The 24,742-nt window shown below is 44.7% G+C and overlaps 1 protein-coding gene across 2 annotated transcripts in view; it reads left to right on the top strand.

Moving 5' to 3' along the window:
- Positions 1-24,742, top strand: part of CEP135 (centrosomal protein 135) — a 479,333-nt gene that overhangs the window by 392,875 nt on the left and 61,716 nt on the right. For both annotated transcript variants that reach the window (XM_085642056.1, XM_085642055.1), the window contains exon 25: positions 14,788-14,943. In XM_085642056.1, the coding sequence (XP_085498182.1) occupies positions 14,788-14,943 (156 nt within the window). The remainder of the gene's footprint in view (positions 1-14,787; positions 14,944-24,742) is intronic.

Here is a 24,742-nt window from a genome sequence, read left to right as displayed (position 1 = left end):
GAGTTATCGGACTGCATTGTGATGCTCGTAGCTGATAGTGTATGAGAGCAGATTTGGAAGCTGATGGTAACCCCTTGGGCGTGACTATAGACACCATTGGAAGTTTGTGGAGGAAGCCAACCAACAAGAGCAAGATGTACTTAATATATCTTTCTGTCTGTCTGTAACCATTATTCTTTTGTTTATGATACATGTTCTTTATGTTAAAATTATAAATAAAGTTAAAAAAAAAAAAAAACTAGTGGCGGCAAAGGCACCAAGCCAGCCTCAAGTGTAGCGTCTGAGTGCTTATTGAGGCTTGAAGCTGTGGTGATGGATGATGCGTTCTGATCTTGGAAGATTCAAATGCGGTTGTTATATAACAGGGGAATCGTAGTGTTAAGACGTGACAGTGTGTGAGCTTGCTAAAATGAAAGTAACCAAGTTGGATGAACTATCAGGTTGGCATGTGTATTACGGTAGATGGAATCTAGACTAGCTTAGTATGCTGAGGACCCATGTCTCATATAGTGGCATGTAAGTGGAGGGAATTCGGCAGTGACCTGCAGCACATACGCTGGAGACTGGCACCACGTGCACCACAGTTCAGTGTCAAGCGCTGTGAAAGTCTTGAGAAGACGTCATGGCTGGTATTAAAATCTGGAAGAACTATGGGAAAAGGTAGATCAAGACCTGTGGTAATGAACGAAGTGCATAAGAAAGCTGGTGGTGATGAACTATATCTGGGGCGACCACAACAAGCATCAGTCCAGGTGGAGCAGCATATCAAAACAAGGTGAACAATAAACCACGTAAGTATTTATTCTAATACAATGTTAGCCCCTAAAAGGGTCTCGGAAAGAGAGAGAGCAATTCTGCTATGTCCACCGAGGGAGCGAAGGAAAGACTCCATACACCTAAGCAAGTGGAAAAGGAGACAGTCTTGGGTGACGGTTGCTGGTAGGATTCATGACTTGAGCTTTGTGGAAGGTGCTAAATGGGTGTCCTTCGAGATACCTTATCTTTCATCCAGGAATGATTGAAGGTTTCTGGGTCATTAAATATTTGATGTCTCCCATCGCATGTACTTTAATTTTGCAGGACCAATGAAAGAGAATTGTAGGTTCGAAGCTTCGAGTGCGAGGAAGCCCTTCTTGGTCTCAACTGTAGTTCTGGAATAATCTTGTGAGATGTAGATTTTGTGGCCCTTCCATTGTATGTGGTTGTTTTTACGCACATGGCTGAAGATTAGCTCTGTATGTTGTTATCTCAGGGGGTGGCAGACAAATTGGCAATGGCAATAGTGTTTTTGCTATCCATTTTCAATGAGAGCACTCGTGTGCTCTTTCCGGCTTGACGTCTTTCTTGAAGGGTAGGCCTGTCATTTGAGGAATCCATTTTTCTAGAAACGGCATGCAAGAGCCTGATGAGTCCTCCGACCCCTTTTCATTCTAAGGATGTGCAGATTCCCCCTGCGATTTCTGTCTTCCAACTCGGCTACAAATTTCAGCAGGATCTTGGTAGTGATCTGTAATTTCTGAATGTCCCTTGTTGAGGGGACTGTCTTGTCTTCTAGAAAGCTGATTCGCATCTCCGCTTCCAACACTGGTGTTGATAGAATCAATGCCAGACCCGATAGCACCCAGTTCTTGCTGCATCACGTCTGTGTTAAGTTTGGTGGATTTTGCCAGATTGTGCACATCCGCTAGTTTTTTAAGTATCATGTCCATGGTGCTGTTCACTTCTGTCTCCCCTTTGACGGGTGAATCAGGAAGTGGTGGGTCCGCCATGGAGCGCTTATTGCCTGGTTTGGACTGTTTGTGAGCCATAGCTTTGCCAGCGGGTGTACGATTCAAGTTGCTCGCCAGGTTTGCATACTGTGTAGTTTGGACGCCAATATCAGGTTGCAGCTATATTGTAAGTGAGGGTAGCACGTGCGTAGGGTGCAGAATAGAGCCGAGGTAAACGACCCAGACTTTTATCATTAGTGCTGGGTGGGAGATGCCTTGAGATGTTGCACCTGCTAACCGAAAAGCTCTGCGCACAGAGAGACATAGAGCACAGATCGCTGTTAACGAACGTGCTAGGTTCAGAATTGGAACTTCTCCCTACTTGACACAGCCAGAGCCCTAACCACAGGGAGGGTCTCCAACAGACTAATCAGAGATGGCTGGGCTTGAAGAAGCAAAGGCACCAGAGTCAGCAGAGCCAGCAAGGCTTGAAGAGGGGTGCTCTTTGGATGACCGACTCAGAGGTCCCCAGGGGCTCCGGCACTCAGCCAGTACAGTCAGCGATCAATCAGATAACGTTGAATTATTCCTATAAGTGGTGGTTTACACAGGTGCCCCTCACTGCAACACCAGCCATATTTCTCTTACACAGCAATTATTTGGGTTGTGTTTAATTGCAGCCTATAACGTATTATAATTGCTGCTCCTTAAATGTGGATAACTGTAGTTGGTGTTGCGCTGTAAGTGTCAGCCATGAGGGATAGGCCGAGATTTCTTGATGCTTCACTTTGCCCCGTGGTTGGACGCCATCTTAAGGTCAGGCAGAGCAGGGGTGGACTTCGCAGGAGTGGACTTCGCAGGAATCATCAAAGCGGACAACCTCCAAGATGTAGTGATCGTCAGATCACTGGTCTAGTGTTAAGCCTTGTGCTGCCATCACACTATACACCCACCCCTCACAGGCGTCACCAGTCAGGTGACCCTGTCAATAAAAGGGGCCAAGTGTACGTGCTCGTGGCCAGTTCTACACTATAACTATCTGTGTCCGTGTGACGTCATTTTATAGAGTGCATGAGGGCCTAGGGCCCGGCACCAAAACATTACATTGGCGACGAGCGGGCTAGTCCCGCGTGTGCAGCCGCCTTGTTGAAGGTGGTGGAAGGGGGAGAGTGTTGCCCGTGTCAAGGGCACCCCATGGAGCAGGCGAGGGAAGCGCCTGATCGCCTCGTGGCATGTGAAGTGCTCCGGGTGTGAGAGGTGTTCGTGAGCCCACCCCACACGTGTTGTGCCCGCTAGTGCGTGGCGGCACCTCAGAAAGGGAGACCACACGGTGAGAGGAACTGGTGGCGTGCCGTGCCACTAGCCTACTGAGGCCCAAAGGAAGAGCGAGCGGAACTCGCCCGCATCGGTCGCGATGACCCACTGGGCATGAGGCGAGCCCATGAGATGTGGAAGATGTTGAGGGGCCGTGGCGAGTGACCCGGAACAGCATGAGGCCATCGGGAGCCCACCCCGCATCTGAGGCAGAAGGTGAGCCTGCTGCAAAGTGGACAGAGAGTGCAGTAGCTGCCCACTCCCCCACCCCCGCCAGGTGGTATGAACTCTGCCTGATGCCCGGAATGAAATAATCAGTATCCGGGATCAGCGCTAACCCCACCTCACCCCCGCGCGGCATGTGAGATGTAGAGGCTGCGGTGGTAGGGTGAAGTAGATGAAGACTGCCCCGGAGTGAAACTGCCTCAGAGCAAAGCAAGTCTCCGGTCTCTGGCAGCAGCTACTGCCCCCACCCCGCGCAGCGTGTGAACTGCGAGAGGCTGCTGCGGTGGAGGTGCAGTAGTGGAAGGAGACAGCGTTTGGCCTGCGGCTGATCAGTGGCCAGCATGAACTGAAGCCAGACCCCCCCTCCCTCACTCCCTCGCAGTGTGTGAGCCGAGAAGCTGCGGCGGTGGGGCAGAGGAGAGAAAGAGATGAAGTCCGGCAAGCAGCTGATTGGAACTGCGGGGGAAAAGTGCCTAAATGAACTGGAAGAGGCAGCCGTAGGTTCATCCTCCCTCCCCGACTGAAGTGGAGACAGCCCCAAATGACTCGCAGGGTAAAGAGACATCGAGGCTGCACGTTTGAGTAGCAGGAGCAGTTAAGACCACAGTGAGCGGTTGGTTGCGGCATGAGATACCCAAGACTGAACCGACGCCTGCAGGCTGCACCCTCCCTCCCTGCACCACCTGAACAGATAAAAAAAAAAAATAATGCGTACCGGGAGAGGGGAGGAGATGTGGCCGTTCGGCGGGAGGACCTCCTGAGGTGTGTGCGATCCCTGCGCTGTCCGTGAACTAAAGAGGCAGTAGAGCGAAGCCCGCAGCATGTGTGACGCTGCTGAGGCTGATCAGAGCGCTGCCGGGTGTGTAAACAATTCCAGCAGAGAAGTGCCCCGGTCCTGTGTGCAAAAAATAAATGAAAGCACCTACCTGGTCTGCGTGAGTGAGGGGCACCCGGGGAGCAGCTGAAGGTACGTGTTAATACTGGTGCCGGAGCCCCTGTAGAGTGGATTCAGGCAGCACCATCCCCAAGCACGAGGCCATGCAGCATTAGAGTTCGGCAGAGACTGGGACACGGAAAATGCAGCAACAATGCCATCTAGTGGCCCGGTGGCCATGTTGCATCAAAGAACAATAAGTAGGAGAGAACAGTGAGTGCAACAGCACCGGGACACAAGGAAAGATTGACTGAGGCACAATGATGATGCACAGAGAGAGGCAGATCCCGGTTGCTTAAGAGAAGTAAAACGAAAGAAGGCTAAGGTGCCAGGTGGAATGCACAGCAGCTCTGGGAAAGCTGCTACACAGTAAATCAGAGTGGAGAAAATGTGCAATGCCTTCGCTGAGGTGGCAGACCCCCACAAGTGACCTTGTAAAGAAATCTCTCAAGACAGGCTGCCAAGATGCGTGTGAGTTGCAGTGACGCCTACTGGCCAGGGGTGGTCACTGCAGGAGTGATGACATCAGTGAGCAATGTACTTGGATGGCAGGGGTTGGAAGGACAACAGCCCCGTGCAGCAAGTCTCCGAGAGACGGAAGCAAGTGCGCAGCATCACTGGAACAGCTGCTACAGTTCCATGAGCGAAAGACTGAAGAGAATGCGCAGCAAGCGCATTCAGTGAAGCAAACGAAGGGCGCAGTCAGAAGCGCGCCAAAGAGATGCGACCAGAGAGAGATAGAAGAAGTGGTTGCGAGGCCCACCAGAAGCACGAATACCCAGAAGAAGCCGACCTGCCGGATGGTCGCAGGGAAGAAGCCGACCTGCAAGACGGTCTCAAAGAGGAAGCCGACCTGCCGCATGGTCGCAAGAAAGAAGCCGACCAAACCAGAGGGTTGCGAAGGAGGTGACCCAGAAGAGGTCAGAGAGCAGTGACCACGGAAGAGGTCAGAAAGAAATGACCTTTGAAGAGTTCAGAGAGAAGAGACCTGACAAGAGGTCCAACAAGAATAACGGAGTGGTCCGTGAAGAGAACGACCGAGGAGATGTCCAGGAAAAGGACCAAGGAGAGGTCCGGGACGGGGACCAGGAAGTGGTTAGAAGAGAAGTCTGACAATATTGACCAGAAGTCATAAGTAATCGAACGAAAGAAGATCGCAACAACAGGTCCAGTCACAGAGCGAAGTGAAGGCAGTGTCCTTGGGGTAGGACAAGACCACGTGTGGAGTGCACGCCACACGGAGAGGCCTGGTTAGTGCAGAAAAGCAAGAAGAGAAGACCAGACTGCGTCGCGAAGGAAGGAAAGAGAAGATAGAAGTTGGGTGGCAAGATGCCATGGTGAAGAAGAAAAGCAGAGGAGAAGAGTAAAGAGGTGTGTGTGACAGGTCGACTCACACACCAGAAGGGAAACACCTGAAGGGAAACGTGAAAAGTGCATGAACATCGGAGCACAGGGCCTGGAGAACATCAGTAGCACTGGGAGTTAACATTACCTACGAATCCTCAGATCACCTGGGGACAGCAGAGGTGAGCAGGCTGGTCCGTTGTTAACAACTACCTTTGGGATGGAACGGACACAAGACCATGGATATCCAAGGGGCAAACGCCTCAGGGACGCCGGAGGCAGCGGGTCCCAACACAAGAGATGGACTATTGGGGCTCGCTCTGAAAAACCCGGGAGGACGGCGGTAGCATGCAAAAGAGCAGGAGCCAACAACACCCTTTCAGGTGGAGCTTGGGACACGTAAAGGTGGCTCGTAGCGATTCCTCCAATGTGTTTGGAGTGACACGGCGGAAGTCCACCCAGTCCAGTGAATGACTGGTAGACGAGGGCCTCCGGGTCGTCCTGTGAGAGGGGACACCCATAAGTGAGAGGAATGTCCTGCAACTACAAATCTAGTTGCAGAGAGAATCACTGCTACCCATATGGAGAGAACACATTAACCAGGACTGTATGGTGGAAAATAACACATACCTGATCCACCATCACTCCACCTGTACTTTCACTGCACGTGGGAACAGGAAGAAAGAGACTGTGGAGTCCACTTCCACGTTGTGAGTCCAAGGAGGACTAGATCCACAGGGCACCCCGACATCGTGCCAAAGAGAACTAGTGGTTTTGGCTGCAAGTATACAATCGTCGGCGGTTGGCAAGCAGCTAAAGAGACTCCGTGGAAGTTGCTGTTATTGTGTCGTATTTTTTTAAATTATATTCTCTCCCACAGGTTTGGACTTTATTGTTTTGACTTTTAATAGAGTTTGGGAGGGATGTAGTGATCGTTAGATCACTGGTCTAGTGTTCAGCCTTGTGCTGCAACCACACTTCACACCCACCCCTCACAGGCGTCACCAGTCAGGTGACCCTGTCAATAAAAGGAGCCGAGCGCACGTGCTCGTGGCCAGTTCTACACTATAACGATCTGTGTCCGTGTAACGTCATTCTAGAGAGTGCATGAGGGCCTAGGGCCCATCACCAAAACATTACACAATCCACACACTCTAGTCGCCAGCTGCTGGGCATCGGGCAATCACTCAGGATAGCGAAGGCGATGATCAAAATTGCTTACTTGAATAGTGTGGCACATCTTGCCCCCGCATTGCACCTGCTCTGCTCCGGGACGGCGGCCATTTTGCCATTTGTCACTCGGATTGCAAACAGAGATCGGCCCTCAGGGAGTGAAAAAGGACAGAAAGCGCCAAAGATTACACTGAATATTACACCTCCTAGATGCCTGCGGTATTCCGATGCATGGAGCTACCACTCCTTCGACGTGAATGTGGCTGTAAGTCACATTAGGCTGCTGTTGTCGATCAGGGTGGCGAGAATGGCTTAGCTAAGCTGTCATTCACCGAGCTGTCCAAGCCACACCCTCAACATATCTTAGAGTTAGTCCTGGAGTCAGTGATCGCATTCACTGAAAAAGTGGATTTTTAATAAAAACAAGAGTAGATCAGTGATGTGGTAAAACTCATGGGGAAGAGAGTTCCAGATCCTTCGAGTTGCTATGGAAAATGTATATGAAGATGATGGAAATCACACCACAGGATTTCACATTGGGTATTCATCAATTGGGACATCTCACAATTTGTAGTTTAGCGCAGCATTACCATGCTACTATTTTTTTCTGTCAGTATTCTGTAACTGGGAAGAGTCTCCCTTCTGAAGTACTGCGGGAAGTTTATATACTTCTTTCCTCCCCTCCCATTCATTCCCAAGTTCAGATGGATTATTGTTGTAATATAATGTGCTTGAAGGCCAGTGGGATTTGGATTTATTCACTCTTATCTGTAGCCAATGATTCTGGAGGCGTTTCATCTGGAGGAAAGGGATAGCTGTGTATTATTCTCTTGATTTGCTGAGCTCATAATTTCGCGTGCCGCCAGATAACATTGCTGTGATACTTGTGCTTCGTGAAATGGGAATCGGGCTTCAATAAATGAACACATAACGTTGTTTTTATGTCTGGCAAACAGATCCATTGCTAACAATATACGTAGAGTTGGCTTTGGGTGTGTCCCTTACAGCCATTGGCTTTCTTTGCCTAGCTTCTTTCAGCCGTTGACTAGCGACTAAGGGAGCATTCACCTCCCCTATTGCTATTGGTTATTTCGGTATTTCCTTCCATCTACTTTCCAGTGTTTGCAGTGAACTGCATGAGGAATTTCTTCCACAATTGTAGCTGTCTCCGACTGCTCCTGCTAGCTCCCTCATGTGTGTCTCGCTATATGTGTTTGTATTTTCAACCCAGACATATTGGTTTTGCCAGTGCTTTTTAAATTATATTTATATTTTGGCGTGGTAACACACACAAAACTTCTTGGGCAATGCATTGTGTATCTGCTTGGCTTCCTCATGACTCAAAAACATAAGGCTCTGGACAGGTAAGGTAAGCTAAGTCCAGTGATCTCTAGTAACATGGACTGTTTTGTGTTTCTGTATTACTTTAATAAATGACAACATTTGCATTATTATCTAGAAATCTTTTGCAATAATTATTTTCAACATTCCAAAAGGTGGGGACTGGCGTGTGATGGCATTCACCTTTCGGTGCAACTGTAAGGTTTACCTTTAGATGATCACAAGCACACTTGTTCGTGCTCAGGAAAAAGAATAATACCACAACATACACATAAATCATAGAGTACCCCACAGATAGCTAAACTTTCTAAAGTTGGATCTAAATTTAGCATTTTTCCTCATGGTACCTTTACACAAGGGTAGAGTAACATCTTGCGCCATATATTTTGCCAGCCACACAGCAGACAACAGATTTGTAAGCGCTCTTCCATGTGTTTATGAAAACATTTTGTCACTGGACATTTATAATGCAAGCCCTACGCAGGCACAAACTGGGGGCGACTTATCTGAGATGGGTGGGTCTGTTATACACGAACAGCAGGGCCAGAGTGAAGGTGGGCCCCAGATTCTCAGACAATTGGCCTATACAGCGGGGGACTCACCTCCTCTCCCCGCTGAGTTTCGCAGCAGTTATTGAACCACTGGCCCAAATAATACGCCTTAGACATGAAGATGTCCGATAATGGTGGGAAGCATACAGGAAGTCATCTCACTATATGCAGATGATATAATAGTGACATTGAGGAATCCAACGGACACGTGGGGCACGATATACGACACACTAGCAGAGGTCGGGGCACACTCTGGGTTTCGTCTGAATGTGGACAAGTCAGTTCTTTACCCAATCCAGGTGACCGTACCTTAGGAGATGACCTTAGCCAACATAAAGGTACAGACACCACCTTTTAATACCTAGGGATCTACCTGAGCTCGGACATGGCTGAGATCTGCGCCTCAAATGGGGGGCGGGGGAGTATGGAGGTGTACTCCTAGGCTGACTAGAAAAGAATGTGCATAAATGGTTGCGATTCCCAATGTCCCTTACGGGTCATCTAGCCATCAGCAAGATGATAATACCCAGGGTGCTTTATGTGGTACAGCACATGCCGATTGCACATCCCTGAGTCTTGCTTTCGTAAGCTAGATGAGTTACTTTGAATATTGTATTGGGAAGCAGGAGAACACTGATTAGCCTGGGGGTTTTGCAACCTCCAAGGGACAGCGGACGACTACAGGCTTCAAACTTCAAGGTATAATATTGGGCATCTCCTTCATGATACCATGGTTTCAGGAAGGGAACACTGACCCTGTTTGCAGGGATGCTGACCAGCTTAATCCGGCCTTGGAAACTTCTGGCATTACCGTTGGCAACACACAAGTACAGATTGTCCCTACCGGAACAGATACATACACTGTTAAACATGTGGGAACAAACAACAAAGCTGAAAAATGAGGTACACATTTACATGGAGCTGTTGATTCTCCTGGTGCACTGCCATAAGTCCCACAGCACCAATGTTCCTAAGTCAAAGGGGGGAGCATGCCAGCCCCCAATGCCTGGGAGACCTACATGCAGACAGCAGGAGGCAGGGGTATGCAGACTTCAACATCCAATGGGATGTTGTGGGCAGCTGCTTCCTCACGTACGCTGGCTTAACAGCGGCTATACGGAAGGCATGGCAGTGATTCCTGCAAGAACCAGACACGCGTGTCCTAAACCAGACACTGTCAGACATGGGGGGAGATCATGGGCTTATTCCACACCTGTATGCCATTCTCTTGCCACGCGCTGCTGCCTCCTGCATTACAACACTAAAGATACAATGAGAGGGAGATATGGCCAAGGAACTGAATGAGCGCATGAAATGAGATGTGGAACAGCGTATATGAGAAGAAGCGTTTATTTCCAATAAGTACTCCAAACACAACACGAAGCGTCCTCCCAGTCAGATGATCAAACAGCAACTGACTGATGCCATTCGAACCCCTTCCGGTGGACACTCCATGCGTGAGCCACATTCAAATAAATACAACAATGCACATCTAAAGCATCGCGCGCTGGCTGTACGATGTATAAGCATTAAACATAGCATTAGACATTATACCAACATTACAACACCTTCCCCCTTACAGAAAACAAAAAGGAAAGTTACATGGTAAAGAACTTGAATAAACAAAATCACATAAACAAAGTGTGAATTTTAATATCTAATAAAATCCTCAAACCTTTTTGGTATCTTAATGACACGTCCCCTGGACGAGCTACTAATGCTCGTATTAACATCAGCCTGGATTGGGAAGCTAGCAACAATCTGAGGTGGGGAAAAGTCTTGAGGTGGGGTAGGTTGAACAGGGGATCTCGCTGATCTCACCGGATCCAACCAAAGCCCCCAATCAAGATGGTCCTCAATACTTTACCATCTATGATACATTATCCTGGCTTGATCAGGGGATACTTTAACAAGTTGTCTTTTGCTCCACCACCCCTTGTTTCCTACGAAAGCAGCTCCTTTACTGACCTTGTATACCTATTCGGCCATCAAATATTTTGACTCTACCTTCTTAACTTTTACTGGTTTCTTAATCAGAACCCAGTCTCCAACCACGACGTCCTCACCATTCAAGCTGCATTTCTTATCAAAATTTTCCTTCATATGAGTCTGCCTGACGTACACTGTATCAGACACATCCTTAAAGGTAATTTTGTCCCCGCCAGACATCTCCTTCAACCATGTTGGGAACAGAAGAGTATGTGCTTCTCTACCCCTCAAAGTAAAAGGGGATATTTCCGTAGTACAGTGGGGAGACGTGTTATAATTCCAAATTTTTTGATCGATAAACTCTCTCACATCCAACCCAGATGCTAATGCTGTCTGGATCCCTTCCTTCACCACTTTATTCCCTCTCTCTACTAGGCCATTTGATGTGGGAGAGTATAATGCCACTTTTAGATGTTTCTTATCTAATTTACTCATGAATTTACAAATCTTCTCAGAAACAAAATGTGTGCCGTTATCTGTAACTATAACCTTTGGGGCCCCTTCCAACGAAAGTATCTTGTTAAAAAATGATATGGTGGACTCAGTATCAGGATACTCCACAAAAGTGTGATACATCCATTTAGAAAAGTAATTGACAGCTAGGATGACATATTTCATATCTTGGTTGAGTATAGAATATGGTCCTGAAAAATCTAAACCTATTTTTTCCCATGCGGCATTAGGGAACTCTGTTGGGTGTAAAGGGGTCTTCAATGTCCGCCAATGTTTATCGGAAAGAAGACACTCAGGACACTTGTCGATTGTATTTTTAAGTTGGGAATCCAGGGAAGGCCACCAGTAATGTTGTTTAATCTGTATCCCAATCTTAGTAGCTCCCAGATACCCAAGATGTGCTTTGTTACTGATTGAAGAGTGTAACCGGGTGGGAGGCACAAATCTGTCACCCCGCCGTACAATATTGTTTTCGATAGACAATTCGTCCGACACCAGTGCAAAAACACGCAAATCACCATTCAAACATCTAGATTTAGGCCAGCTGTGGGTCGTATACTCAATTACCTTCTGTAAGACCGAATCACTCTCACAAGCTGTCTTTCAACCATCCTCAGACAACACGGAATCATACTCTTGTACCGCGTCCACCACAGCTACGCATTCGATGTCCTCCATTAGGGTATCTTCCTCATCGTCCTTGTGCATAAGCAATCTGGACAAACAGTTGGCACGGAAATTTTTCCCGCCCTGTAAGTGTTTAACCACAAAATTATATTTTTGGAGTTTTGACACTAGTCTCATAAGTCTGGCAGACATGTTGTTGTTGTTTACCTTATTAAAAATATAACCCAAAGGTTTATGATCTGTTACTAATTCAAACTTGCGCCCCCAGATGTACATTCTGAACCTTTGAACAGCCCACACTCAAGCCTAAGCTTCTCGCGCTATCGTGCTGTACTGCTGTTCAAACTGTTTAAGTGATCTAGATGCGAACGCTACAGTGTGTTAACAACCATCCACTCTCTGACTTAGTACTGCTCCAAGTCCGGAAACATTGGCATCCACGGTTATGAGGGAAACACAGTCATCCCTAAATGCATGTAATGCTTGAGCAGAAACAATCGATTTTTTCACATTCCCAAATGCTACATCCAAATCATCTGTCCATTTAAAACTCTGACCCTTCCTAAGTAACACTCGTAAGGGTTCTACTGCTTGTGGATAACAGAGTATGAATTTTGCATAATATTCAGCTAAATCGAGAAACAAACGTAATGCATCTTTATCCATGGGAGCTTTTGCTTCTTCAGTTGCTCTAGTTACAGAAAATGTTGGTTTAATCCCATGACTAGACACAGTGTGACCTAAATATTCCAACTCTTGTACCGCGAATTTACATTTGTCTGACCTCACTGTCATCTCATTGGATCTCAAGATAGATAGTACACGTTTTAAAATGCATTGTGTTCTTTGAACGACTTAGCATATATTAAAATGTCGTCCAAGTACGCTTGGACTCCCTTGATGTCATGAAATAGTGTGTCCATCAGTTTCTGGAACACACCACCGGCCGATGCTAGGCCAAAAGGTAGGCATAGGAACTTGTACGCCCCGAAAGGGATCACAAATGTAGTCAAATCTTGTGAGTCCACTGACAATGCCACTTGGTGATATGCTGATCTTAAATCTATCAATGACAACCACTTTGCACCTCCTAGATTCGCCAGTAAGTCATGGATTCTAGGCAGTGGGTGGCAATCCACGATTATATTTTTATTGAGTGCGCTCAAGTCCACACAAAGTCTGATCTCGCCAGTCTTCTTGCCTGCAACTACGATGGGAGCCACCCACACTGAGATGAATCCATAGCTTTGATGATGCCCTGTTCACATAAACTTTGCAAAGTCAGTTTCAGATCCTCTCTGACACTCATTGGAACGGAACGCACTTTGTGTGCCACTGGTTGTGCACCAGGTGCTAACCTAATATGGTGTTACACTCCTTTAACTAGACCAACCTGTTCACTAAATACAGGTTTGAACTCCGAAATATATCTTTCAACATGTCTAAACCCACATAAGGTTTAGCATATTCAACATTGCATACAGGTAACTCCCCCACTTTAGTTGGATTTTCATCGCTTGGAACTAAATATAGTCCTATGCGCGCTAGATCTTTCCACCGATGATGTTTTTCCCTTTTTCCGCTGCATAAATTCTGGTTTCAGTTTCTCTTCCTAGACATTGTACCACTCCTAAGAAATAACCAATCATATTGATGTTCTTCTCTCCGAAGGCTTTCGGGTTAACATCAGATTGTAATAATTTTACTCTATCTTTCCATAAATCGTTAAATGTGGTGTCCCTTAAAATGGTAATCGGCGAACTAGTGTCGGCCATGACTTGAAGTGGAACGTTCGCAATCAAAGCTTAACACAAAGGGCCCTTTATGGAATTTGGATCTCCCCCACAGTCTAGAGTTATGATCACATTACTGAGTGAATTAGTACATGAGTCTACATCAGTCTCAATACAGCTTACATTAACAGGTTTCCTGGCGTTTCTACACACCCCCTGAAAATACTCTATTTTTTTACATATGACACACCGTTTGTTAATAGCGGGACAGTCAGGGAAATTCCAGATGAGGTTTTTAGATCTGCACCTGTAACAGAAAATAGGTTGTTTTCTTTGAGGGAATTTAACAGGTTTATTTTAACATTCACAGCACATAAGGAACTCTCTTGCTCAAGATCAGGAGAAGTTACCAAATTGACTTCAGGTTTGATGTCATCCTGCATAGCTTTGCTAGATATTGCTGAACGTTCAATAATCAAAGCTAATTCAATTACTTCGGTCAAAGGTGGATTTTTGCAACCCAGAATTCTTTCCTTAATCTTCCGGGATGCACAATTGAATACGAACTGATCTCTGATATACTTGTTAGGCTTCTGTGCTGGGCAGTTGAAGAAGGGTGACTCGTAACACACGGTTAAAATTGTTACACAATAAATGTGTACACAGGGATTATATCACACCACAATGGCTGCACAGATTAGACCCGACCAAGTATGAACAGTGGCCCAGATGCCGGTCAACCCCAGGGACTTATATTCCTATGTGGTGGACAAGCCCAGCTCTGGGGGTTTTCTGGAGAGAAATGCTTCAGGTGTCGGGGTCCTGACCGAACTAGCACTAACACCCAGTGCAGCTGTGCCCCCTGGGACTGGTGACCCAATCTAAATACGTAGAAAAGGTAGTAGTACTGGGTTTAGCCTTGGCAAAGAAGTGTATAGCACTAAGATGGGTGACTGCCAGATCACCCACTAAGAAACCATGGCTGTGGGAACTGGTGCAATGGGTGCGAAGGGAGTGTGGGGCAAGGCAGATTGGTTTACACAGGACTGATCAGGGAGGCAGATGGAGTGGGATATGGTGAGTATCTGTTTACAGCAAGAAATCGTGAATGGAACGTACTCTGGAGATCAGTGATAAGTGAATACAATGGAAAGATGCTGGGGAGGTGTGTTTGCGGGGCATCAGCGCCACCATGTGTACTGCATGCAGTTTTAATAACGCTGTTTTGAGCTCTCAGCCGAATATGTTTACAAATGAATGCCTTCCTCTCTGGATGTGTGGGGGCTTGGAGGAAGGGATGGGGCGCTGTTATTGTTTTTTCTATGTGTTTATGTTTGATTGCAAAATCAATAAAAGAAATATGAGAGGGAAAGAACGTTTTGTCATTTTGATAGAGAGCGAGCCGTGCAGGAGTTGCGTCGACATGGCCTCTCCACATCCTCGGTACGGATGTCATCGCCTCTAAGTTCAACATTAAAATCCCCCTCGCTGTCTCCAGATCGCTCGATCTTAAGGTCAACGGATAGAGGAACAGATAAATCGGGAGAAAAGTAAGTCATGTTAGTGTTTACATTTAATGACTCAGATCCACAGATCATTTGTTCAAGTGCATGGCTTACTCCAAAATCGTATTATTGTATGCAAGTCACTCGAATGTAATATCAGCTGCTTTGTGACATAACACTTGGATTTTTAAGGTTCTCATTGAGTGCTTGTGGCATATGAATTTACGTCTGTTTGTATAGCTGCATGTATCTGTAGGAGTGAGACCTTCGTTACTTTTGCACAATAAATCCTACATCTAATGCCATCTTGTGGCTGTGCTTAACCCATCTTCAGCAGGCATTTGGTGTTCAGATATTTTTATTAAAGAGATAGTGCCAAGCAAAGTATGTCACAGTGCCTAACCAGGATAAGTGAGTGATTCAGATACCCAACAGACTTAACAGTGAAAGTCCATATTATCTAAACAATTTCAATTACAAGCCACTCACTGCCAATACCCTCCAACGTGTGTCGCAGTAGCTAGAAGGCACTCAAAGATAACCAATGCAGAAAAACAAGATCTCCTCAGGACTAGAGTTACTCCCACCTGAATATTTCCTCCCGAACGATAGCAGGTCCATCCCCTCATCTACTTTCTTTTGCAAAAAAGCAAAGTTGCAACCCACCCCCACCAAGCTCCTGTGGAAGACCCCCCATACATTCCCTGGCTGACTCTTCTTGTGAGAACTCAAATGAATTCCTTTTGTTGTCTATTCTTAATCTGACAGGGAAGCGAACCAATACAGTGATATCCCTCACTGTCAGCCTGTGTCTTCCCCAGACAACCAACACGTCAAACACTGCCTACACCTCATCCACGCACAGAAGGACGTATTTACTGTGGTATCCTAGCTATGGATGCTTCCAGTGTCATGGTAACTGGAAGCATACTACATAGTAGGATTCTGGAACAGGCAGGGAGGATCAGTTGGTGTGGGGCTACAGCTGATGGAACATGTACCTGCTTGCTCCTGAATAAAGATACTACTATTTTCTGCTATTTGGCACCAGTTCTTTCATTACAGATACAATGTTATCCCGGCCTAAAGTAGAGGTGCCGGGGTTACAGGACGGTATTTCATTAAAAAACTGCCAAGATTCGGTCGATTAGTGCGCAACAAATTCAAGGGGATGACTCTGAGGCAATCCACTCTGCCACCTTCTGTCACACCTGCAAAGTATCAAAGCCATAGAGAGAGCAGGTTCTGCTGCCGAACCCCATGGGTGCTGGATCCCTAGGTCTGCTCACCTATCCTTCCAGCAGCCCTGATGAGCCTCACTAGCCACTGCAGACGTGTTCAGGATGAGCATAACACTGGAACCCCTCCCCCTTCTAATATATGTCACTTGGTGCACTACAGCTCTGAGTTACGTCTCACCAGCTGTTGCTCAGTAGTGTGGCCCCTCCTCAGAAGTTCAGGAGGGTGTAGAATTTATGGTGTTGTTGATAAAGTGTGATGGAAATCGTCGAAGGAGGAAAAATACAGTGATTCGTACATTCACTTTCTGATTATTGGTGTTCCGTTTAATCCCCAAGGGAACTTAATAAAACAAGGTATAATCCGTGGAAACTTCAAGTTGAGTTTATTGTACACCCACCAGGAGGTCCATGTCAGCAGCCGGATGCTACAACTGACTATCATCTAATTAAGTCATTACGTTCGGATGCTGACATGGTTAGTATTCTTTTAATGGAACAATATTTAATGGAGCAGATTACAACACATCTTCCCTTTATAAAGCAAGGAAAGAAAGAAAGAAAAAAAAAGAACAGAAAACTTTGAGAAAAGCATGGAAAATAGTGAAGAGGAAATAAGGAGCATAGAATAAATATGAACAAACATCTTTACAAGGAGCTAAACAAAAGGAATAAATATCAATGACAATATAAGGGTTCATTCCTATTTAAGAACATAATCTCGAAGGTGCGAAGGTGGCCTTCTGGACCGAACAGGACGTCCAGAAAGATCAGATTGAAACTCACCAACACCACTCTGAAAGTGTCTGTCCATAGATGGCTGGGAGTGTCTGGCTTGGGGTAAACCCACACAAACCTCCCCACTCCCACTTTTTGAAAGACGAGACATGCTCCAGATACCACCCCCAGAAAGCATGACAACATTTTTCATGACTTTGATAATACGATTGGGACCAAAATACATGGTTTCACCTTTGGGAGACCACACACCCTTTTTTACCAATACGAGATCACCCACCTTCAGGCTTGCACATACTCATTTTTTACATCAAACCTTTGTTTGTAGCTATCCTGATACCTTCTGACTCTGAAATCATCTACAGTCTTGTTTCTGTCAGTAACACTTAGCCATATGGGGTTGAGTTTGGAACCGACTGCCCTGCCCCTAAGCTTCCTGAAGTGAGAGCAGCCCGTAATGCTGTTGGGAGTATTTCTGTGAGCCCATATTTTTTCCCTAAGAACATCTTTGAGGTGGCAACAAGTATCAACACCAGACTGAGCACATGCCCTAACTAGGCTGTTCATACTCTCCACCAAGCCATTTGCTTTTGGTGAGTAAAGAGCCATGCGATGGTGGATGATGGAAAGGTCCTTTAAGAAATCGGTCATCTCTTGTGAGATAAACTGCACACCATTGTCAGAAACCAAGATATCAGGTACTCCTTCAGAAGTAAAACTACCCTTCAAGAACTCAATAATGTTTTTGCTAACAACAGAACTCAAACAACATGCAGAAATCCATTTAGAAGTATAGTCAACAAGGACCACAACAAACCTTTCTGAAGGGGCAAGCACTTCAAAGGGTCCACCAATATCAATGGCTGATTTGGACCAGGAACGTTCAGGAATAGCCCCTGGAGAAAGCGGGGAAGTGCTGACCTTCCTGGTCTTGTAATTAGCGGCACAAATGGTACAGTCCCTGACAGCCTCTTCAACCTGCTTGTCAACCTCAGGCCACCAGTAGGATTACCTGACCCTATTCTTGGTCAAACTACGCCCCAGGAGGCCTTTCGTGCGCTAGATTAATGATTTTTTCTCTGAGAGAGTGAGAAGGAAGTTATCTATCCCCTCTGAAAAGCTCACCATCAATAATGTTAAGTTCCTCACAAACATTCCAAAATGGATTGGCAATACTGGGAACATCAGAGAGAGAAGGCCAACCCTAACAACTAACTCAATAAGTGCTCCCATAGAATCATCACAAGCAGCACCGGCCTCCCATTCCTGTTTGTTGAGGGCACATTCCTTAACCCATGACACAGCATGGCCAGGGGAAAATGGTGTATCTTTTTCAAGCGGCATCCTGGAAAGAAAATCCGCAGGAACATTCCTGAGCCCAGGTATATATTCAAACGTAAAATTGTACTCCCAGAGACCCTCAATCCACCTTTTTATTCTGGGAGTAGTGCTTTCACCATTCCTGCACGCAAACATATGTACCAGGGGCTTATGGTAAGTGCAGACCAAAAACGGTAACCCCCACAGGTAAAACCTGAAATGGTTGATAGCCCAAGAGCAAGCCAACGCTTCGCGTTCGATCACTGAGTAACGCTCCTCAGCTCCCTTCCGTGAACTTAAAGCGAAACCAATGAGTTTCTCAATACCATCAACCATCTGGGATAGAACAGCACCCAAACCACGTAAACTGTAATCAGTGGTGAGAATGGTTTTCTTCCTTCATCAAAATGGCCTGGGTTGGGCATGCTGGCAATCTCACCTTTGACAATTTTGAAAGGAATTTCACACTCTTTTGGCCACTCAAAATCAACCTCCTTTTTAAGTAATAATCTTAAAGGTTATATAACACAAGCAAAATTGTAAATAAACTTTTAGTAAAACTCGGACAATCCAAGAAAAGATCTAACTTGATCTTTGTTTGAGGGAGCAGGAGCCTGTAAAATTGCTTCAGCAAGGTCGATTTTAGGACTGATTCCCTCACTCGAAATAGAGTGTCCCAGATATGATACAGAATTAACCCTAAATTTGCATTTCTCTCTCTTGAGCATTAAACCTCGTTCCTTGAGTCTAGACAATACTTTAAAAAGTACTTCATCTTGCTTGTCTCTATTCCTCCTAAAAACAAGAATGTCATCTTGGAAAAATAGAATGGAATCTATGCCTGAAAGAACATCCTTCATGATTCTCTGAAGCATGCAGCAGCACTCGCTAACCCAAAACGCACCCTAACAAACCTATAAGCACCCAAAGGTGTTACAAAGGAAGTTAGGGCCTTAGAATCCTCATGCAGCATGACTTGATGATAGGCTGATGACAAGCCCATTACGCTGAAAAGACAGGTGCCACCTACCCTAGTCAGAGCTCCATTGATGTTGGGTAGAGGTTGCCTATCAACCCAGATGCAGTTGTTGAGGCTCCTCAAGTCCACACACATTCAAATTTTGGTACCTTTATCTTTGGGGGCCAAACTGGTGGGTGCCAACCACTCTGAAGATTCGATCTCCTCGGTGACACCTAAATGAAGTAATCTGTTTAGTTCCTCTTGTAGTGGCTTAACTCTGAGATTCTATACTTTCCTGACTTTGTGTACAACTGGAGTTGCATTGTCTTTCAGAATTATCTTATGTTTTAAGCCATTGAGAAGACCTAGATTCTCACTGAAGACTTCAGGATATTTTTCTGAAATATCTGGATGATCACTGTGGGAAGTCAACAACGTCTCTTGATTGGGAGCATTAGGATTGAGAATAATTCCTAAATCACGATGGTGACACCAACCTAACAGATTGTCACCACGCTTAGCAACGTAAACTTTGCCAACAGTCTCTCTATCTTTAAATAAAATGGTTTGAACAGGAAAACCAACAAGGTCAATACTCTGGCCACCATGACCCACTGGGTTAATGTCAGGAGGCAAGAGTTTGACATCTTTATAGGCAGATGACGCATTCCAAAATTTGTCACTAATTAAAGTATACGGAGAGCCAGAATCTGCAAGTACAGGAACTAAAGCACTCCCAACAGTTATGTCACACTATGGCATGGAAATATTGTCAACACCTTTGAAGTAAAAAACGAGTTTGTCAATGGAGTCAGTGATGCAGTGAATGCTTTGTGAAAACAGTCCACCATCTTCAACCATGTTAACTTTCCCAAAGTTACACATTCTGGCATAGTGACCTTTTTTCTGCAGTTATTGCAATTTGTGCTTCTGGCAAAACAGTTCGGATAGTTGGGACCATGGTTGATACTTCCACATCTTGGGCATTTAGTCCTACCATCTTTGTTCCAGCTTGAAACTAATTTTGGTTTGTTGTTTTTACTGATACTATCAATTTTTACAAAGGGCTTAGCCACATCAGCAATTGCAGTTTCTCCATAAGAAATATTAGAATCTCCACAAAGCGAGTTAGTGCTGTTATCTGTGGTTGTGTTAGGATTACGAATTTATTTCACCCAGTGGGAGGTATGCTCTATGCTTTCCACAATGGTGATTGCGTCCTTGAGATTGGGATTCTTAGCAAGCAGTTTCTCTTGGACTTTTGGGTCATTTGTGCAACGCACTAGTTGGTCACGAATAAGAGAATCAGTCAACTGTTCAAAATCACAAGTATGAGCAAGTGACTTTAGTGCAGCCACATAGTTGCCAACTCTTTACCCTTTGGCTTGAGTGCGCATGAAAAATGTGTGACGTTCCATTACAACATTAAGACGTTGCCCAAAGTGTGTTTGTAAAAGCTAAACACTCATTTCATAAACGTCACTTGGCTCTCCTGCTTCTCTGCCAATTGGTATGGGATCAAGACTATCATAGATATTCCTGTCTTCAATGCCAAAGTTATGGAGTAACCCAGCTTGTTTCCTTGCAGCCGAAAATCTTTCCCCACCAATGGCTATGAGGTAGGAGTCAAATAAGGGTTTCCATTTTTTCCATGGTAAAACAGGCTCACCACGTTCACATAATTGAGGTGGCTGACTCATGCCACTGGAGGTCGACATCCTGAAAGAAATAGGAACGTAACAAACTAATAAAATAGGATAAGGTAATAACCTAAAATAATAATTTAAAGTAACAAGTTAAAACAATAAGTTAAACCAAACTGTCAAGATAAAGTGATGAAACAGTCCAAAATACTTGCTTGAAAGACAAAATTGAATGAAGAATAAAAATACATTAATGAAACAGCTGATGCAGCATTGATATTGCATGACAACTGTAGTAATTAGTGAAAATCCGTAGAAGTCTATGTAACGCTGTAGTTTTCAATGCGGAAGGACAATAAGGCAAAAAAAGAAAAAAAAACTAGGAAGGTTAATCAGCGTGAATTGATGTGCAAAACAGCGGATATGGGGAATCCTTGTGTGAACGGCAATCGACGCTCCATTATAATGTAGCATTGCCCCAAACGTGACTGAAAGTAAACCGCCGTCACGTGAAACGTTGAAGTTTATTAGCACAGCTGATCTACACGAGCTCAAATGCGGGCAAACAGCTGATCCGTGTGAAAATCCATGTGAGCGCCAGTTCCCGCACTAGTCTTTCTGTGACGTTGCCGCAGACATGACTGGAAGTGGAACGTCGTCACGGAAGACGCTGAAACTCTGATACGTCAGCAGGATCGGAAGGAGAAACAAGGAGACTCATGCGCTTGAACAATGATGAAGCTCCACGCGGTGAGTTGTTTACATTCAAAATTGTGCGCTCGCACAAAACAGCTGTTTCGATGAACTATAAACATGCGCTATTCAATAAAAAAAATTGAACTTCCGAAAAACACCAATGTGCGAAAATTGGTAGGGCAACACTCCGCTCCTAAATACCACAACTTCAGAGTCGGTAACATGAAAAGTAAATCATGACAAACTTTGTGGTAGAAGGTCTGCAAAATGTCTCTGTGAATCAGGAAAACTCTCGCGGGGTTCTTGGGTGGGTGTACGTTTTACATCTGTTCATCGCCAGTAATAAAACGAGGTATAATCAGTGGAAACTTCAGGTTGAGTTTATTGTACACCCACCAGGAGGTCCATGTCAGCAGCCGGACGCTACAACTGACTATCATCTAATGAAGTCGATGCTGACATGGTTAGTATTCTTTTAATGGAACAATATTTAAAGGAGCAGATTACAACAGAACATTACATATTTATAGATTTTATATGAGACACTGTGGATTACGCACCACTTTACCTGAATGATGGAAGCCTGGGTGCCTGTGGTGGGTGTTTTATTAAATATGATTTGTTGATTACTTGCCTAAATAGAATACGGTGACACAATGGTAAATGAGAAAATGCACGTTGCTTGCAGCAAAATAGAGCTTTTGGGTTGGAAATAGAATATTATTGGGCAGACGGTACATTAAGAAGCGCATGAGGTAATAGGTAGACACAATCAATTATTCGCACCAGCGTTGTAAACATTTGTGAATTTTAAATTCAGCATTCCTTTCATTGGAGAGTGTTACATCAATCAGACATTGTTATGTCCAATTTGGATTCGTTTCTGTGTTGATTTATGAAGACTTAATCATGCCACCTGGGTGGGTGGTCAGCCATTATTGATAATTTGATGTCTGCTTTAAGTGCTGACAAGTGTTATTCTTACCAAGACAAATGGTCGAAATATTACATTTTTTATGGTCAGTAAATTGCAGCATTTTACAGAATTTGTGATACCAAATGGGGATCGCTGTTTTGTCTCTGTGAAATTTGATGTCAGTTTCAGTATCCCAGCACATCATGTTTCATTAATTTAGCATTTTGCAGGAGATTGTGACTTTCCAAGATCACATTTTAGTTTATAGTAGGACAAGAGTGAGAAAGTGGATTATTAGTTGGGGTGGATGGGAGTCAAACACAAATAATAATGTCACTATTCTTGTTAGGTCCAGTAAAGATTTCAGTAATCTTATCCTGAGCTTAACCCTTGGTATTTAAGGCACAAAGCAGGCTTACTTAACTTAGAAGCATGTGTAAAGCATTTAGAAGTACCAAAACAATTAAAAAGTCAAAAACACAACACAATAAAAAATCCCACTCCAATTGATATGAATAGAGAGTATTTTAATGAACAAAATGAATCCAAAATGACAACAATCCAATAAGGGAACCTGGAGATATGAATTTTAAAGGCTTGAATAAATACAGTGCCAAAAAGCCGACCGTGATGGAGGGTATTATGTCGGATAGATGGACAAGGTTGGCCCCTGACTAAGAGTTACCTTCAAACTTAGGAACTTTTATAGAGAAAAAGCTGCCACTGACAAGTCGTTGGCGGGCCCAGCTGGATCCAAAGGTGGGCTCGACAATGGCGGGTTGCTGTAGCGTCGGGTCCTGGTGCAGTCATTGATGACGGTAGGAAATCTCAGAGTGGGCAAAGTTTGTGAGCAGGAAGGCCTCGACGTTGATCAGATTCTGCTTAGCGTCAGTCCCAGAAAAGCCCTCTATGATCAAACGTAGGAACTTTTGTGGAACTTGGATTTCCTTCAGCATCGCATACCAGTAAGCTTTGACCGCACTGGCTGTGGCTTTAATGGTGACTACAGTTAGAGCTCACTCAAACACAATCCACTAGACTGTATTTGAGTGTATAATGTGTGTACGCATGAGCATTAAGGTTTTATCAAATGGGTCAAAACATAAATTGTTAAGTTGCCAGCTCCATATGAGTACAGAGAAGACCTTGAGTGTTTAAATATTCTGGATGCTAGTGCCCAAGATTTGGCGGCAGTGGTTCTCATGTGTGGTCAACAATGATCTAATGTTGGGTTTTGCTTCAGGAACATAAGTTATGCGTGTGCAAGAGTTTGTATTCTTTTATTTAGAGGTTGGGGATTGCTTTGTGGGTAGCCCATTGAGAAGTTCTCTCAACAATCAGTTAGCTTTTGAATTTGCGCCAGTTACGGAGAGAAAAAAAATAAGATTCTTTGAGTTATTCCCTTTGAACCCTTATGGAGAAGGTAATTGTTTTTTTAATTGTTAACTGCCTAGATGAATGGTTATATCTAGTGAAATCTTGGCGGGATACTTGACAATGAAAGGACAAGAACAATATGGAAACAAAGCTGTCTAGAGGCAATATATGTTTTGATAGCAAAATAGTAGTGAAGGATATGAAGTAGGAATTGATTCACATTCACATGATGTGTTCCAGATAAGCTACAGATGTGAGAGTGAATTCTGTACGGATTGTTGTTTAAAAGGCGTGTGTGCAAAGAGTACCAAAGTGGAAATAAATGGTAAGAAGCTGAAGGCATTGGCAGCAGTTGAGAAAAAAATACTATTAAGTATGTTGCAATGAATTGGTCGTGCTTGTTGTTTTTCAGTGTCTGATAACGATTATGCTATGGAAAGGCAGTAGATGTGTTTCATACATTCCGGCCCTGCACTTACACCAAGTGTTTTATGCTTTTCCTTCTCTTTTCTACTTATGTTTTTTTTTTTTTTTTTCTTTTTTAAAAACCTTTATCACAATTTCAGAGAAATACAAGTATGGGCCTACAACCAACAGGCCGGCCGCTAAAAATGCAGTGTAACCCTAGGCACAGCTGAACATTCAGATCGATGAGGCAACAAAAAAGGGAGTCACTGGAGAGTTAATCATCGCAGTCGGCCGCAGCCGCAGTCCATAAACAAACAAAAAAGGTTTCATATTTTTAGGAAACGAAAAACAGCAAACACACAAGGCCGAGGAAATTAATAGCTCTACTTATGTTTTTGATGGATACTTCCACCTGCAGATTCCTCACTTTTTGAATATACCAGGCATCAGATTTCATCTGGAATCTTTTCAACAGCAGTTCGTGCCAGTAGAGATTGCTGGCTCGGTCTCTGTGCTGGAAGTTTTGCTCTTGTGGTGTCAGTGGAGC

The sequence above is a fragment of the Triturus cristatus genome, chromosome 2_2 (assembly GCF_964204655.1).
Source record: "Triturus cristatus chromosome 2_2, aTriCri1.1, whole genome shotgun sequence".
NCBI lineage: Eukaryota > Metazoa > Chordata > Amphibia > Caudata > Salamandridae > Triturus > Triturus cristatus.
Note: the sequence above shows the minus strand (reverse complement) of the source record. Positions and strands in the feature narration are given on the sequence as shown.